Source organism: Rhinolophus hipposideros (assembly GCF_964194185.1).
Source record: "Rhinolophus hipposideros genome assembly, chromosome: 3".
In the NCBI taxonomy this organism is placed as follows: Eukaryota; Metazoa; Chordata; class Mammalia; order Chiroptera; family Rhinolophidae; genus Rhinolophus; species Rhinolophus hipposideros.
In genome coordinates, this window is record NC_138049.1 from 88,976,740 (window position 1) to 88,992,541 (window position 15,802).

At 37.7% G+C, this 15,802-nt stretch overlaps 1 protein-coding gene across 1 annotated transcript in view; it reads left to right on the top strand.

Moving 5' to 3' along the window:
• PKHD1 (PKHD1 ciliary IPT domain containing fibrocystin/polyductin) overlaps positions 1–15,802 on the top strand; it is a 442,189-nt gene that overhangs the window by 221,828 nt on the left and 204,559 nt on the right. The window contains exons 51-52 of the mRNA XM_081044785.1: positions 8,029–8,094; positions 14,108–14,236. Coding sequence (XP_080900911.1) covers positions 8,029–8,094; positions 14,108–14,236 — 195 coding nt within the window. The remainder of the gene's footprint in view (positions 1–8,028; positions 8,095–14,107; positions 14,237–15,802) is intronic.

The window sequence follows — 15,802 nt, forward strand, 5'->3', positions numbered from 1 at the left end:
GGGGGGGCTACTAGGCAGAGTTGGAGGAGAAAACTTCTCATTGATCCCCAGTGACAAAGAAAAAAATCCCGCACATATAATATGTTTTGACCCTTGCATTTCTCTTCTCCACCAAGGCGAGTTTTGTCTTTGTTCAGCAAACATCTTTATGGAATGCAGGTTCTTTGGAAAACTCATGGCCAGAGCTTAGAGCTTAAGGTTTTAATCAGTGGCTGGCTGGCTATTTCACCTGCGGCATGGAATTATAAATGCTCTATGCCTCAATGGCTTCATCTGTTCAATGAGGTTAAGAATACTTATCTCTTGGAATTGTGGCTCAAAACACCCACACATCTTCAAGTGTGATTAGTATGCCATGTTACTTTACTACAGATTTTCTCAACAGTTTATTTCTCTAAATTTTTTCTTTTCTCCTAGAAGATTAACAGTGTCACATGCCTTGAACTCATCATAACCCCTCTGAAAGGGTCTCACTCTGTTTTCCTTGACTAGATTTTGGTAGATAACTGAGATTCATAATAATATGACATATATGATATATTGCTGCCATGATTGAAATTTAATACCACTTAAGCAATTGTTACCCACAGAAAAGATAACCTCACTCGTTTAAAAATATCTTTTAAGGAGATTGGTTCAGGTTGCCTTTCTAAAGCCCCTGAGACTTCTGTCCAAGGAGCCACTTACAGATCAGACCACAAGTAAAGTACTTGTGTGCTATAGTTGTGTTAGGACCCGTGGTCGGGGTCGGGGCAATACCGCGTTTCCCCGAAAATAAGACCTAACCGTAAAATAAACCCTAGCATGATTTTTCAGGATGACATCCCCTGAACATAAACCCTAATGCATCCTTTGGAGCAGAACTTAATGTAAGACCCCATCATATTTTCGGGGAAACAGGGTATTAGATGTGATAAACTATTATGAATGACGGTTCCAAACTTTAACTCCTATGCCATGCTTGGGAAAGAGTATGACTGTAGAACAAGTATTCTTTTATATTTTCAAAGTTGGAGTCAAATCTAGCAAGCCCAGTTTTCCATTTGTATGATTGGATTCACTGGAAGCTCACATCTTTGCCTTACACAGCCAGTTTCCCACTGCCTCTTTCCCTGCTGTTTTTTTCCAGGGATGTTTCAGTTCATGGTGAACTATTTTTATTTTTTAGTTACATTAACGCTATGAAATAATTAGTCAGCTAATTAATCTGGTTTACAAGCTTTGTAGGATTCTTCAGCTGTCAGTCAGGCCCAGGCCCGAGGCCTACATCTAGTCTCAGCTCTCTTGCCCATGTGATTCTCGTTGCCATGGCTACTGGCTACATCTGCTGACACCCCACTCTCTATTTATTGCTTAATTAAGAATTTCACGCTCAGCCCTTATCTGCCTCTAAGAACAAGCACACACTGTTAAGAAATTCCAAATTTAGGCCCAGGCACAAGGAAAGCCTTTCTTGCAGGCTTGGCTGGATGGAGCCTCTCTAACGATCTTCTCGGCATCCCAGCCGCCACCCTTCAATCAAAAATCATTAAATGGGGCAGAGATAATGAGCATGTAGCATATCAAAAGAAGGATGTTTGCTTGATCCAAAGGAGGAAAAGCTGCTAGGCCCCATGCTCAGCTCCACTTCAAAGGGAGATGAGACCCCTCATCACTGGGGCCTGATAAAGCCTCATTTGTTCTGGGCTTGACTTATGCAAAAGGTCTGGTATGTCAGAGTCCTGTCTCACAGACGTGGAATACCCCCACCTCTTGCCTCCACCTCCACCAGCCCCCCTCCCTGGCCTTCCACACGCTTGCTCGCTGGTTCGTGTGTCAGCACTTAGGCAGCTGGGTCCCCCAAAGCATCAGGCAGAGCGTATAATCACTGACTCTCCACTGACAATGGCCACTTGTAGGGGGGTGGCCTGGAGGAGGTCTTCATCACAATAGGAACACAATTATTGCAGCTGCTGGGGCGGGCTATGCTTCTTCCTGTAGAAATATAATAGGACTTGCCCAAAACAGGGGGACAAGGTTGAGGGGATGGGGTGGGGGTTGAGAGGGGTGGAGAAAGCAATCTTGAGTTGATTATTCATATTCTGACTCCTGGAAGCCCGATGCGGAACCAGTGGGGTTCCAGCAGCTGCTCGTGCACAGCCCTCTTCTAATAATTGTACATTCTGTCAGGGGTCAACTTACTTTTGACCCTGTCCTTTCATATTGGTAAAAGGCTCTTTAGGGCAAACTGTTGGGTTGAGGCAGGGTGCATTAAACACTCACAGCCCCTTCCACTTGCTTTCTCCCCCACCCAACCAGCAGCCGGTGATAAATTCGTATCAGATGCTGAGCCATTCACCGCTGCCCTCCCGAGTTCACACAGCCCCCACTCTCACGGCAGAGATACTGCGGAGCTGGGATATTGTGTGAGGCGGCAGCTGAGAAAGTCTGCCTGCTACGCTCAGGGCTCCCGCGCACCACCTTTTCCTGGTCGGACTGAAAAGAGACATGTCTAGCCAGACTGGCCAATGCTTGTCTCCAAGTGTTCCCCTCACCAAGATAAAGGCAGGCTCTTTGGCAAGCCGCCGGGGCTGTTGTCCAGGAGGGCAAGAGGGCTGTAGATAGAGACAGATGGACTTTATTGTCTGCACCAGGTGCCCTAAAGAACTCCCATCACAGGAGGCTCAGAAAAGATGCTGTGAACTTGGGAGATGCTGAAAATAAGGAATGTTTTCCTTAGTTTGTGGCTAGGAGATCATGGATACCACTTAGGTTTCTCTTTTCTCAAAGCGCTGAGGGCACAGGGATGGAGCACACTGCTGCCTAGACCTTCCTGTTCTTTAGCTGCAGTTCCTTGGGATGGAAGGAATCCCGTTTGAATCTAAGATAGAGAGAGGACTCAACTGGCTCCCCAGAGCTCTTTGGGAAGATTTTATAAGCAGAGCAGAATCATAATCCTTCGAAACTCTGCAGCCATTTCCATGCTGTGTTCCTCTAAGGCAATCTGTAGCATTCTAGTTAATAAATTAATTTACATTCTTATAGAAAACTCATTCCCCAAAGATCCCCACGGATTCTTACCAGTAATATAGAGGATTGACTTCAGGGAAATGCACTAACCTTTATGGCAAAAATATAGAGAATGAAACAGGAGCTGGGGATGTGAAAGGAGATTTTGCCTCTTGATGACAAGCAGCTTCTCCACCAGGGAAAGGATGAAAGGAAGAAGAGAAAACAGAAGGAAGGAAGGAAAACTTAGAAGTCAGAATCAGATGCTTTTTCTAGGAATGGCTCAGATTAAAGAGCAAATTTTTAGTGATGCAGGTGGCTAGTCTTAATTCATGTAGGGAAGGGTACTGGTGGTATAATGAGTACTCAAACTCAGCTTTTCTGACTCAGGTTCCATACTTTTTCTAGCATACTATTGATTTTTGGTTGTTGTTGTTTGTTTGTTTTAAATCACAGCTTACATTCCTATCCTTGTAAACCAATTCTTCTTCTTTCTATTCATAATTAAACCTATGCTTATCGATTAACTCTATGCTGCCTAAACTTTAGATATTTGAGTACCACCTATGCAATTTGTCACTACCTTATGCCTCCTGTATTATTACTTACTTAATATTTTTCTTAAATCAATTTCCACACTATCTTATTTTAAAAACCTAACCTCTTCTTCAGCAATAATATCCATAAAATCATGGGTTTAATAACCTAGTGGTTTTTCTAAAACACATTAACATTCATAGTTATTAAAGTAAAACTTTTATGCCACCAAAAGAATCACTTCACAATTTATTTTTGAGGATATAATGTGATTTGCAACTTTTTGGTATAATTGATGAAAAGTAAGAAGTTTGAACATGAGGATCTCTTTTTTTTATCTTGGTCTGTCTCCTCACTTGCTAAGAACACCTGCTTCTGAGATCAAACCACATTTTTGACCGTATGGTATGAAGGGAGTTATAGAATTCCTCAATTCAGTGCTTTCTAAACTTGCCTCATGGACAAACAGCTGGAATGCTTGCTACCAGGCCCGTCCCCCGGAAGTTTTGGTTCTGTACACTTGTGCAAGGCCCAGAAAATCACAGATACCCCCATGCAACTGTGGCAAACATTGCTCTGAGTCAGAATAACAATTGTGATTGTTCTCTGAGTTAATTAAGAAGATTTCATTGAGCTAACTCTCAGGACTGTGGTTAATGCAGATGTATTTGTCTGTCAGTGTCTTGATCAAATTCTTTTACACTTAAAAAAAATTACATTCATCCATGAATGAATGTTACTGGGATAATAGAAGACTCAGTGGGGATCATAGGTGTTTTACATAACGTTTCTGTGAAAGTCTTTAAAAGATCCTGTGTTACGGGGGCCAAGGTGATTCTGGCTGTCTCTGGAAGGCTGGAATCACCAGGAATGTGGTCCTGTGAATCAAGCTTTAGCTTTCCAGGGACTAGTTGACAAGTAAGCCTTCTCTGTGGCTAAGTGAAAGAGGCTAATTTTGGAGAGCTAGTTCAAGTTCACTGAACAGGTAGAGAGAACAGAGCAGGAGTTTGCAGGTGTGTGAGGCAGATCCAGGAGAAGTGGAGGTAGAGGGTAGGGCAATTAAGCTGAAAATGCAAAGAGGGGACCAAATCCAACAGCTAGCTCATGAAGACAGAGCTGACATCCGGGTCCGGGGAAGACAGAGTTGGAAAGAGAAGGCATGAGTCAGGGAGAGAATGGATGAAATCTGCAGACACAGATTGCAGTTGCTGTTTCATGTTCTCTCCATGTGTAGTCAGTGGCTGACTCACTATATAAATGTGAACTGAATGAGAGGTCCTAATATGTGCCTAAACCTCAATGGCAAAGTGAGAACGGGCATATTAATGAAGAATAAAATAGGAAAGGTGTCTACAACCTGCTAAGATGCCATGTGTTTTTTTCTTTCTATATAGGTACTTATTCATCCCTTCAAAATTCCAAGACAGAATGGGACCTACTCAGGGAGAAAATTATGAATTTTTATCTTCCCTAGTGCCCTAGTAAGGACAAAATTTGCCAGGCACAGCACATAACTCTGGTAGGCACAAGTGTTATATCTAGCTGAATAACTCTCTTTCCTCTTACCAGGAGCTATTTTCTTAGCACATTTTTCTCTTTCTTCTAGATATCTCGGTTTATAGCAAGCTCAGATTATATAGCACTTGGAATAATTTAGCAATAATTGACCCAGAGACCCAACCAGATTCTTACAATCTGGGAAGGATCAACTGCAATAAGTCTCCGTTTATAAACAAAGTGGATTAACCATTCTTGTATTACAAATACAAAATCAGAAATCATAAGCACTGAGAAAACATATGTACAACATCACAGCTTTTAAACTCTTGCCAAATTGATACCTTTATTTGCAAATGATTTCCATTTCTCTTTGTATTTATCCAAGTTGGAAACGACACTTAACCTTTACACTGTCTTTTACAGCGTCAAAGCACTTAGCAAATTTTAGCATGTCTGCTTAAGTTGCTTACAACTCTGAATTGTGATTCGGTACAGCTGTGAAAAGAGTAAAAAGAATAAAAGCATAATTCTTGGGTTTTGTTAACTGATTCTTAGAATAATGCTTATGCCATAACAACAGTATTGATGATAGCTAAATTTATTATTTTTTATGTGCCAGACACTACACTAAGCATATTTCATAGGTTATCCCACCTATTCTTCCCAGTAACCCTCTGAGGTAGATAGTGGAATTATTGTTAATTTCAGATGAAGTGACTAAGGTTCAGAAAGATGAATAACTTGTCAGTTGCCCACATCCAGGAACCGGAAGACCCAGGATTCAAATTTCAGCTGTAGGACTCTGGCACCCATCTTCTCTCTACTCCAAATTTCATCATCTACCTAGTGGGAAAAATGATTTCCATTTTTCCCTTCTCCCAACCATTTCTCTTATAAGTATAAATTATACTTATTTGGGGTTGAATGATTCATTATAAAATGACTACTGTGGCTTTGAAAGAGAACTTTATATCTAAGTATTTTTTTTTTACTTTTTTTTTTTACCTCAGTGGCTGTATCTTAAGGGAGAGAGCACAGACATACTGAAATCTACAAGTGCTTGGAAACTATTAACAAAGATGATTTTATAACATCTTTAAATCAGCTGATTTCCCTTTCCATATGATTTCTGGAATTTTTTTTTCTAATTTACCTTTCTTAGTGTTGGATTCTATTACAATATTCATTGTGTGTGTGTGTGTGTGTGTGTGTGTGTGTGTGTGTGTGTGTGTGTAGAAGGGTATTCTATTGTTATAGCCTTTTGCATGTTTTTATATATCATCTTGTCCATATTCTCTTTTACTTTTCTTTTCTATTGAGCCTAACTTTTTTACTATTTTGTCTTTTGGTTCCTTTAAGAGGGCTATTTCCCGCCTTTATTTAATTTGTTGAGATTGTCAGGTAGTGGATATCCAGAGTAGAGCACTATAAAATTAGGATGTTTAGATTGGTCCATGAAAATTAAGTATCTAAATATCTAGCAACGATAGTGTCTAAGGTACATGTGGAAAGTCCCTCCCTCAAAGATATAAAGACAGAGCTAATGATTGATGCAATCCTAAATTCACCACAGTTAATGCTTGGTAAATATTTGCTAAATTAAAGGCAAGTTTGGGATAAATATTACAGTATGATTTTAAAGTGCTTTTCAACTTTAGAAAATGCATAGATCAGTGTGAGAAGAAGTGGATGAGTTAGACATTCTAGGGGAAAAAAAGATAAGCTGCTGGGCTAGTGGCTTTATTATTGTTATTGTTATTATTATTTTCAAGGCAGAAAAGTGGGTGAAATATACAAAAGGGTAAAGAAACAATTTAAGTGATGTCTTGGAAGTGGTGATAAAGTAGAACGTGTACAAGAACATGTTGGGGGGAAAAATGAACATGTTGGCCATTTTACCTAGTCTCAAAATGTGTGCAGCATAAGGAGAAAGCCACAGACCCATGCTTTTTATATGAGAAAAATATTAAATGAGAACAATGATCAAAATGAGAATAGAAGAGTAGGAGAGGTTCCAAAGTGGATCACCTTGGGGAGGCTTTTTTTTGGTAATGTTCTGAAGCTTATGCTTTGTAATTATAAAGAATGATCCTGGGTCTATTTCACTCTGTGATGGAGGAAAGGGCACAGGGATCCAGGGAAAGGCAAATGGAGAACATGGGTCAGACCAAGAGGCCAAGGCTGCAGCTTTCAGCAGCACTGGGCCCTCCAGTGGTGGGAGGTGCTGGCTCCCATGACATCTGATAAGGCAGAAAGGTAATTAACCAATAAGAGACAAGGTGTTACTAAAAAAGTGGAGTTCATGCACCTGATTACTAATTAATCAGGCATGAGAGCACCTTGTAGATGCATTCACTATTTAATTATAGCAGCCTCTCTTGGCAAAGGAGCATATGTTCCCAGCTTAATCTACTGGTTTATACTGACATCAAATTGTCATTATCAGAAAGAATCAGGCCTTTTGATTATTTCCACTAATTTATTGAACACTTAAAATTAATGAACCCCAGGCCTTTTAAATGTGCTCAGTTGGTTTGGAAGACGGTAGGAGAAAGGAGGGTGGAGAGAAACCTTCATTAAAAGGACAATTTGTTTGGATAAAGATAAAGCAAATACATTTCATGGGTGATCTGAACTCTGTTGGTGAAAAACACATGAATTCTAAAAGCTGAGCCTTCAAAGTGATAGAAAATAGGGTATAAGTTATACCCTGCTGACCAACATTGGCCTTCAAATAACATATGGGTAAAGGTTTTGGGTTTTTTTTTTTCCTAATTATTTATGTGCTAATTCTCTTGGAGACCCACTGCAATCAAGTTTAATTAAATCAAGCAAAATCAAATCTTGGAAATCAATTATTAGATTAACTAACAAGGACTTCATTTTTTACAATGAAAATTTAGTTAGATTGGGGAGAATTTAGCCACTTTTCTCTTAAATGAATATTTTTCATATTAAGATGATCTCTGTATCACATCCAAGTTGTGGCCTTTTTTTATTTAGTTTCAGGTGAAGGCCAAGTTCAAGTAATTCTCCAAGTGAAGGAAGGTGTGCCCCCAACTATTTCAGGTAAGTTTTTTTCAATTATTGTTATTAATTTCAGCTGTACAAAATATTTAACCCATCGCATAGAAGTGCCTAGTACAACAGAATGTCCTTCAGTAATAATTCTACAAATTCCTCATATCATAATGTTTATAAACAGGCAGGTATCAGTCTTAATGCTTTTATGCCTAACAGTTCTATTGTGTCAGCCCCATAGCTAAAATATGCGTCTGCATGTCAAAGAAAAATATAAGAAGGGTGTATATCAAAACATTGGAAAGTAAGAATTAACACATGTAAATAACCACATTTCATAAATTATGGGCCATATGTGCACACAGGAGTCCAGATCTGCAGATGGGCCATTAGGCCCCCACCAAATGGAAAGAAAAATTCAGGGTATTTCAAAACTTTAATTGTTCCCAGTAATTTCAGAAAATCAGGGTAAACAAACCCTCCCCTAAAGTCAGATGGTTCTGTGAAATCTTTCTAACTCATAAAAGACAAATTCTCAAAGGCTAAATGACTCATAAGCACCTTCTAATGTATTTCATTGTTTGTTTTTGTTTATTCTGAGTCAATTTAACTATACATTTGCAGCAGACTTAAATCTTTTCAAAGGCTGAGTTTTCCTTTGATTTCCAGTGACAATTTTGTCCTATGTCAGAGCAGAGCCCATACTAATCAGAAAATGATCTAATTTCTCCATTGAAATTAATAAACAAGGTAAAGGTATTGGACTACAGCGGTAAACTAGGAGTCCTGACAGTCACCACTCCATGCTTCTTGGACTAGGAAGAATGTGATTCTTTGTTTTCATAACTGTTTCTGAGCTGCCATATAGCATTTTGCTCTGTCTCCTGTCCTTTACTTCCCTTTTTTTGTTTTTTTTTTGGGGGGGGGGAATCTAAGAAACTTTATTCACTCTCAACATGAAGCAACTTCTCTTTTTATTTTACATTTTTAAAATTTATTTTTTAATTATAGTTGATGTATAGTTTTATATTAGTTTAAGGTATACAACATAGTAATTTGACATTTATATAACTTACGAAGTGATCACTCCAAAAAATCTACCGACTGCCATCAGACATTGTTAGTATTACAATAGTATTAACTATATTACCTGTGCTGTGCTCTACTTTACATCCCTGCAACTATTTTTATTATTTATTAATTAACTTATTATTTTTAAATCATTTATTTTTCAGTTACAGTGGACATTCCGTAATATTTTATATTTGTTTCAGGTGTACAGCATAGTGGTTAGACATTTAGGTAATTTATGCAGCGATCTCCCTCTGAAGAAGTCTTACCTCAACCATCTTATCTTTTTAGTGGGTGCTAATTTCAGGTGTTGTCCACAATCATATGAGAACATTTGGATGATCATATATTCTCTACTTAAATTTGTCAACCCTTTTCGCACAGGCCTATTAATAAGTTTATTTCCTTTCCTCTGGTCTCTGAGATTCTGTCTGCCCTTCTCCTGTCTAAACTCAACCCATCACTTCCAGCATCTTCTGAACATTATCCCATCAAAAAAAAACTCCTTTGTCTTGTATAGTTAACCTCTTCTTTACTGGCTCCTTCTGTTCATTGCCTTCCAATTAAAACAAAACAAAATTTATGAATTCCTACATAATTCTTCTCCACTTGAGATCTCTTCTGCAAACTTCTTAAAAGAGTAGCTTCCTCTTCAATCAGACCCATAAAAAGCTGGAGTGGATGAAGGATTAAGGTGGAGAGGACGATATTTGTCTTGAATATGAAGTTTGAGACCACCTTAAATTTTGCTTATTGTTGAGACAAGTTTGTAGAGGAAAGCAAGATGGAGCTTCATCATAAATCTTGGTCCTGACCAAAATTCATGGACTTCAGTTTCAAGATATGTCTAGCTTATCTAAATGTTGGGAAGATAGATCAAAGGCTGAGAGTCTCAAATCTTAAAGCTGTTCATTCCTCATTGAGCTTTGTGGATAATCTGATCCAATGTCTTCTCTTCCTTCCCTCCACTACAGTCCTCAGTTCACTATAATCCACAGTGGTTTCCACTTTACCGGATCCACTGGGACTGATCTCGTCCTGATCACCCATGCGTTGGTCACCAAATTCAACAGCCACTTCTTATTCCTTCTTTTTTCAGAACTTTGCTATTAACAAGATCACCTCTTCCCTCTGGACATTCTCTATTTCTTAGGCTTCCAGACATTCCTCTCTCCTGGTTCTGCCTGTCTATCTCTGACTGCTTCTTCTTTAACTGTTTTAGGTTTCCTTTTTCACTCCTCACCTTTCTATATTATTAATAGGCGTATAGAAGCCTGATACTAACTGTATAGAAATCTAATAGCTCTGCAGGAGGCTGAAGTGTGTTTCCTTTCCTTTAACTGTTCTTATCTTAAGGCAGGATGGTCTAGAATGATCGAATTCACTCATAATAACATCCTGTAGAATAACTACCTTAAGATTTATTTTGTGCAATTAAACACAATTTTAGCCTTCCTACAAACAAGAGTGAAAATAACAAAAGGATTGGGAGGGATGGGTGAAAAAGGTGAAGGGATTAGGAAGAACAAATTGGTAGTTGCAAAATGGTCACGGGGGTGTGAAATACAGTATATACAGTCTGGGGAAAATAGTCAATAATATTGTAAAAACCATGTACAGTGTCAGATGGGAACTAGACTTATCGGGGGATCACTTCATAAATTACCATATTTTGCCATGTATGATGCACACTTTTTTGCCCAAATTGGTAAGGTTGCGCATTATACATAGGTAGTACTAATTCCATATCTATATAAATCTTTTAAATTATTTTTTTTATGCTTATGAGTTAAAAGTGTAATCAGTAACGATATCCGTATGCAAAATAATACCCTGGAATACGGTAACTGGTTTTGTTGAACTTAAAATGAACTTGCAATGATGAAGAGTTCTTGGTCTTCTATGATGCGTAAATATTGTAAATTTGTTACCAGTACATAAAATTTCTTGTCCCTTGTATCTGCTCTTGTGTTTTGTAATTATTTGTTGCATAAAATTTCTTGTACCATAATATGTTTAAAAAATGCTAAAATTCCTTTATAATACAACTTGTTTACCTAAATGTAAACAAATAAAAATTTGAATTAAAAAATTAAAATGAAAGATTTTTTTTCCTGAAAGTTTGGGCCCAAAAGTGGGTGCGCATTATACATGGGGGCGTATTATACCTGGCAAAACATGGTACATAACTGCCTAACCACTATGCTGTATACCTGAAACTAATATAAAACAATATTGAATGTCAACTATAATTAAAAAAATATGCAGTCGGGAAGTCAAGTACAGCATACAGAATACAGTCAATGGTAGTGTAATAGCTGTGTTCGTGTGGTGTCAGATGGCTAGTAGACTCGTTGGGGTCACTTTGTGAGGGGTGTAAATATCTAATCACTATGTTTTTTTGTACACCTGAAACTAATAATGAATGAATGAATGAATGAAACAGGAAATAACTGAAGAATATTTGTTTCCAACGTCTGTGACATAAAACAAGTAATTAAGGGTTTTTGAGGCTTGGAATAAGTTTTTAAAGACCCTGTCATTGCCTGTTTAAAATACCACTGGAAATAAGTCATCAGAACATCTTTTACTGGCCTTTGTGGTGCTAGTTAGTGGCCACTACAACAAATGCCACCATCTTATCCCACCTGAATATTTAGGGTACAGTATTGCAAAGGAGGCAAAATTGGATGGAAACTTAAAAAGGTATTATAGTATTGTTTTTTAAAAATATTTATGAAGCGTCTTCCTCAGTGAGGCTTGTTTTAAGACATTGCCTGATTCCCCTAGTGTGGGGTATATTTTGTGATAATTAAATTGCCTAGGTTTTCTACTTGACCACAATCTATATACTTTTAAATTATCCTGGAGCCCTAATTAGACCATGACTTACTGGGTAGTTGGATTCAGGTAGACAAAATAACTGGTTGTTCCCATGGTTCTGACCACAGGCATTTTCTCTTTTCATACCATAATCCTCCGTGTCTATCACAACCATCCTCAGAGTTTCAAATATCACCTCTGGGCATATGATGCCAAAATCCATCTCTCTAACTCAGAGCCCTCTCTCATGCTCAGATTCATAGGCATTCTCTGCTTGCTGTATATCTTTTCCTGGAGGCCTTACAGAGTTTGTCCCCAAACTCTACATGGCCCAAACTGAATCTATCAGTGTATGTCTTAATGGGAATCTCTGCCCATCACCACCTACACTGGAAACCCAGAGGTCCTCCTTGGCTCCTCATCTTTGTTACACTATGCACCCTGACCTCTGATTATTCCTCCAGCCTCATCATTTGCCTCCTTCCAGCTCTCTGGCTCAGCAACACCAAATTACCTCTATTTCTTCCACTGGATCTCTCATCTTGCCATTGCACATGCTCATCCCTCTGTCTAAAGTGTAAGCTCTCACCACATTCCATGCCGCCTCTACTTTTATAGCTACTAAGCGTTTAAAATGCAACCCAGATGCTCTCTCTCAAAGAAGTCTCCCACGGAAAGTTCTCACTCCCTCTCTTGGTCAGGTACTATTAAAGTGAACTCTCTTCAGAGCTCTGTCCTCCCAATATTTACTTAACACAATTTACCCAATGCTATTAGCTCCTTGGGGACAAGTGTGGCATTTTATTCCTTTTTTGTATCTCTAAACTTTTAGGACAATTCTGATAGAGAAGGCACTGATTATTTATGCTTATGAAATAGCAAGTAATGGATGAGATCCTCCTCTCCCATGAATCATGTGAGTTCTTGAAACTACCAGGAAATTTTCCTAGCCTGAGAAGAAAACATTTTTCATAGAACAAATGTATTTCCCTTGTAAGACTTAATTCCGCTTATGGTTTAATTTGAACTTCTTAAGGTAATACTTAATAAAAGAATATCTGTACTGGAAGATAAACATTTGGTCATCTGAATCTTTTCATCCTCTTTTGAGCCTTTCTGTCTGCCCTTCTGACTCTGTAATAGGGATTACATTCCAGAAAAGAACATGTGGGTGCAGTGCAGCATGGAATTGTGATACTGGGAATTTCTAATTGGTGATTAGTAGATTTATGTTTCAATTCCCTGATGAAGAGGCCAGTGTGATGGTTAAAAAGAAAATGCCATTTGATTATCACTGGCAGAATCAATAAAAACCATTTGGAACACGTGAACTGTATGTAAATTACTGTAATGAGAGGTGTCCAGATTATTATCTTGCCTTTAATATGCATTAAGATCTGTGAGATTATGATCTTTTGACTCAGTGATTTCAATGCTAAGATTCTATTTGAAGAAGAAATCAGGATTATCAGCAAATTTATGTAGAGATATTTAACACTGCATTATTTATAATTTAAAAGGAAAGCAAAGAGCTTAAATACCAAACATTAGGGATTAAGTAAATTATGGACTTTTTATATGATAAGATATTATGTAGCCATTATGTTTACAAGGAGTTTTAATGACATTAGAAAATGCATATGAAAAAGTGCTAAGCTAAGTAAAATAAGAGCTGGATGTAAAATTGCATATATGATGTAACCTCAATTATATAAAAATGCTGAGAAATTCTGGAAGAAAATACAAATAAAAGGTTAGTGGCTGTTATCTCTAGGTGGTGAGATTGTAGGCAATTATTATTATTTTCTTTTTTATATTTGTGTTTTCCAAATGTTAAATACAATGCGTATTTGTATATGCGATATTTATAATAAGCATATATATGTGATATTTATAATAAGCATATGCAATATTTATAATAAGGCAAAACACAAATCTTTAATAATAAAAGTAGAATACATTTTCCCTAGAAGTTGAGGTAATCAAATGATCAAATAATTACTTGCTTCATACCTGAAAAATGTTTTTTTGGAAGGTTATAAAATATTAAAAGGCAGCTACTTTGGGAGTTGTAAATATCACCAGCATTCTAAAATAATAGAATTTTTAAGTTGTCATAGTGAATAAGATTTTCAGTTACTCTTGCTATTTTTCTTTTGTTTTCTAGCTACTACCTCTGTGCCTGAATCAGTTTTAAAATGGTCTCTCCCTGAAGCATGGACAGGTGTTGAGGAGGGTTGGGGAGGACACAACCATACCATTCCAGGCCCTGGGGATGACGTCCTGATTTTACCAAGTGAGTAAAACAATTCATGGGTTAAATAATCACAGACAAACTGAACCAGGCCAATGTAGTTGAGGATTATTTGTCATTTAAATGGATTGTACAACACAGTAAACAATGTGGAAATAAGTAGGAATTTATGCATACGACCTTCTTCCTTGGGTAAATATAGAAGAAATCCAGGAAAACTAGCTTAGCCTACCTTCTTTAAAGGTGAAATAAGTAGTCACAATGCCAAGAGTACTTAAAATAATCGACTAACTGGATAAATTTTCTTATGTGTCAGAGAACAGATTTACAGCTTGTGTTTGAAAGATAAGAGTGTATGGAAAGAAGCAATTTGCAAATGCCTTTCTATCTTTTTCCTTTGTGAATCTTTTACATATAGGTACTGAGGAAAAATGATCATGTTCTCATGATTTTTCAAAGATGCTAGAAAAGGAACAGATAAATAAAATAGAAAAATAAAAGCCACTCTGTCATCTATCTATCTATCTATCTATCTATCTATCTATCTATCTATCTATCTATCTATCTATGTATCTATCTAGAACCTTCTTCCTGTATACATACATATAGGAGAAAGATGATTCCTCAGACATACAGAAACATACACGCATACTTACAAAATTCTTCTTTCTTAAGAGAGAGTTATTAAAACTCCCAGAAAAATCTCTCTAGCCTGAGAAGAAAATATTTCATAGAACAGGTATACTTTCCCTAAAAGACCTGATTACATTTATGGTTTGATTACCTTCTTAAGGTAATACTGAATAAAAGGAGATCCATACGGAAAGATGACCATTTGGTCACGTGTGAGGTAATAATAATGATAATATCAAACGTTTTTGACAACAATATTGATGGGTATTATTCTCCATATATTAACTAGTTTAATCCTCACAATAACTCTGTGATATAAATAGCATTCTTATCCCCATTTTTACTGACAGAGAAACAGAGTCCCAGGGCACTTGTGAACTCCATGGTCACACAGTTTACAATTGAGCAGAGTCAGAATTTTAACTCAGTCAGTGTTACTCCAAGTTTATATTCTTAACCGATCAAGTACACTCTTTCTCTAAAAGGACTAACAGTAAACTAAATAGTTTGTGTTGTTTGCTTTATTAATGATGAAGAATGAAAGCAGAATGAATAAAACATACTGACTACCTTCTGGGCAATGGTGGTGTGCTTGTGTAACTGCATAGAGAGGCATGGGACAAGAGGGAGGGAGTGGGCTGACCAATAGGAACTTGAACTGTTCTTATTATCCAGCTCCCCTATCATCCACCTCTCTAAATGGAGGATGTAACTTTTTGAATAAACAAGCTCATGAGTCATTCCTATACGGAAAGGAAAAATCTGTTCTGTCTTAGCCATCTCTTTGATGAATCTAGCCAGCGGATTGGCCTTGGGCTATGGTTTCTCCCACTAAGCAAGCTGTTTCTCCCACCCTATGCAGGAAGCAAGAGAAGCTTTTGAAGGTTGCCAAGCTTTTAATATCCTTTGGGGCCTTTATGCTGAATGAGGAGCAATCTTAGCTATCTTGCTTGGCATTTGTAGTCGGATAGACTA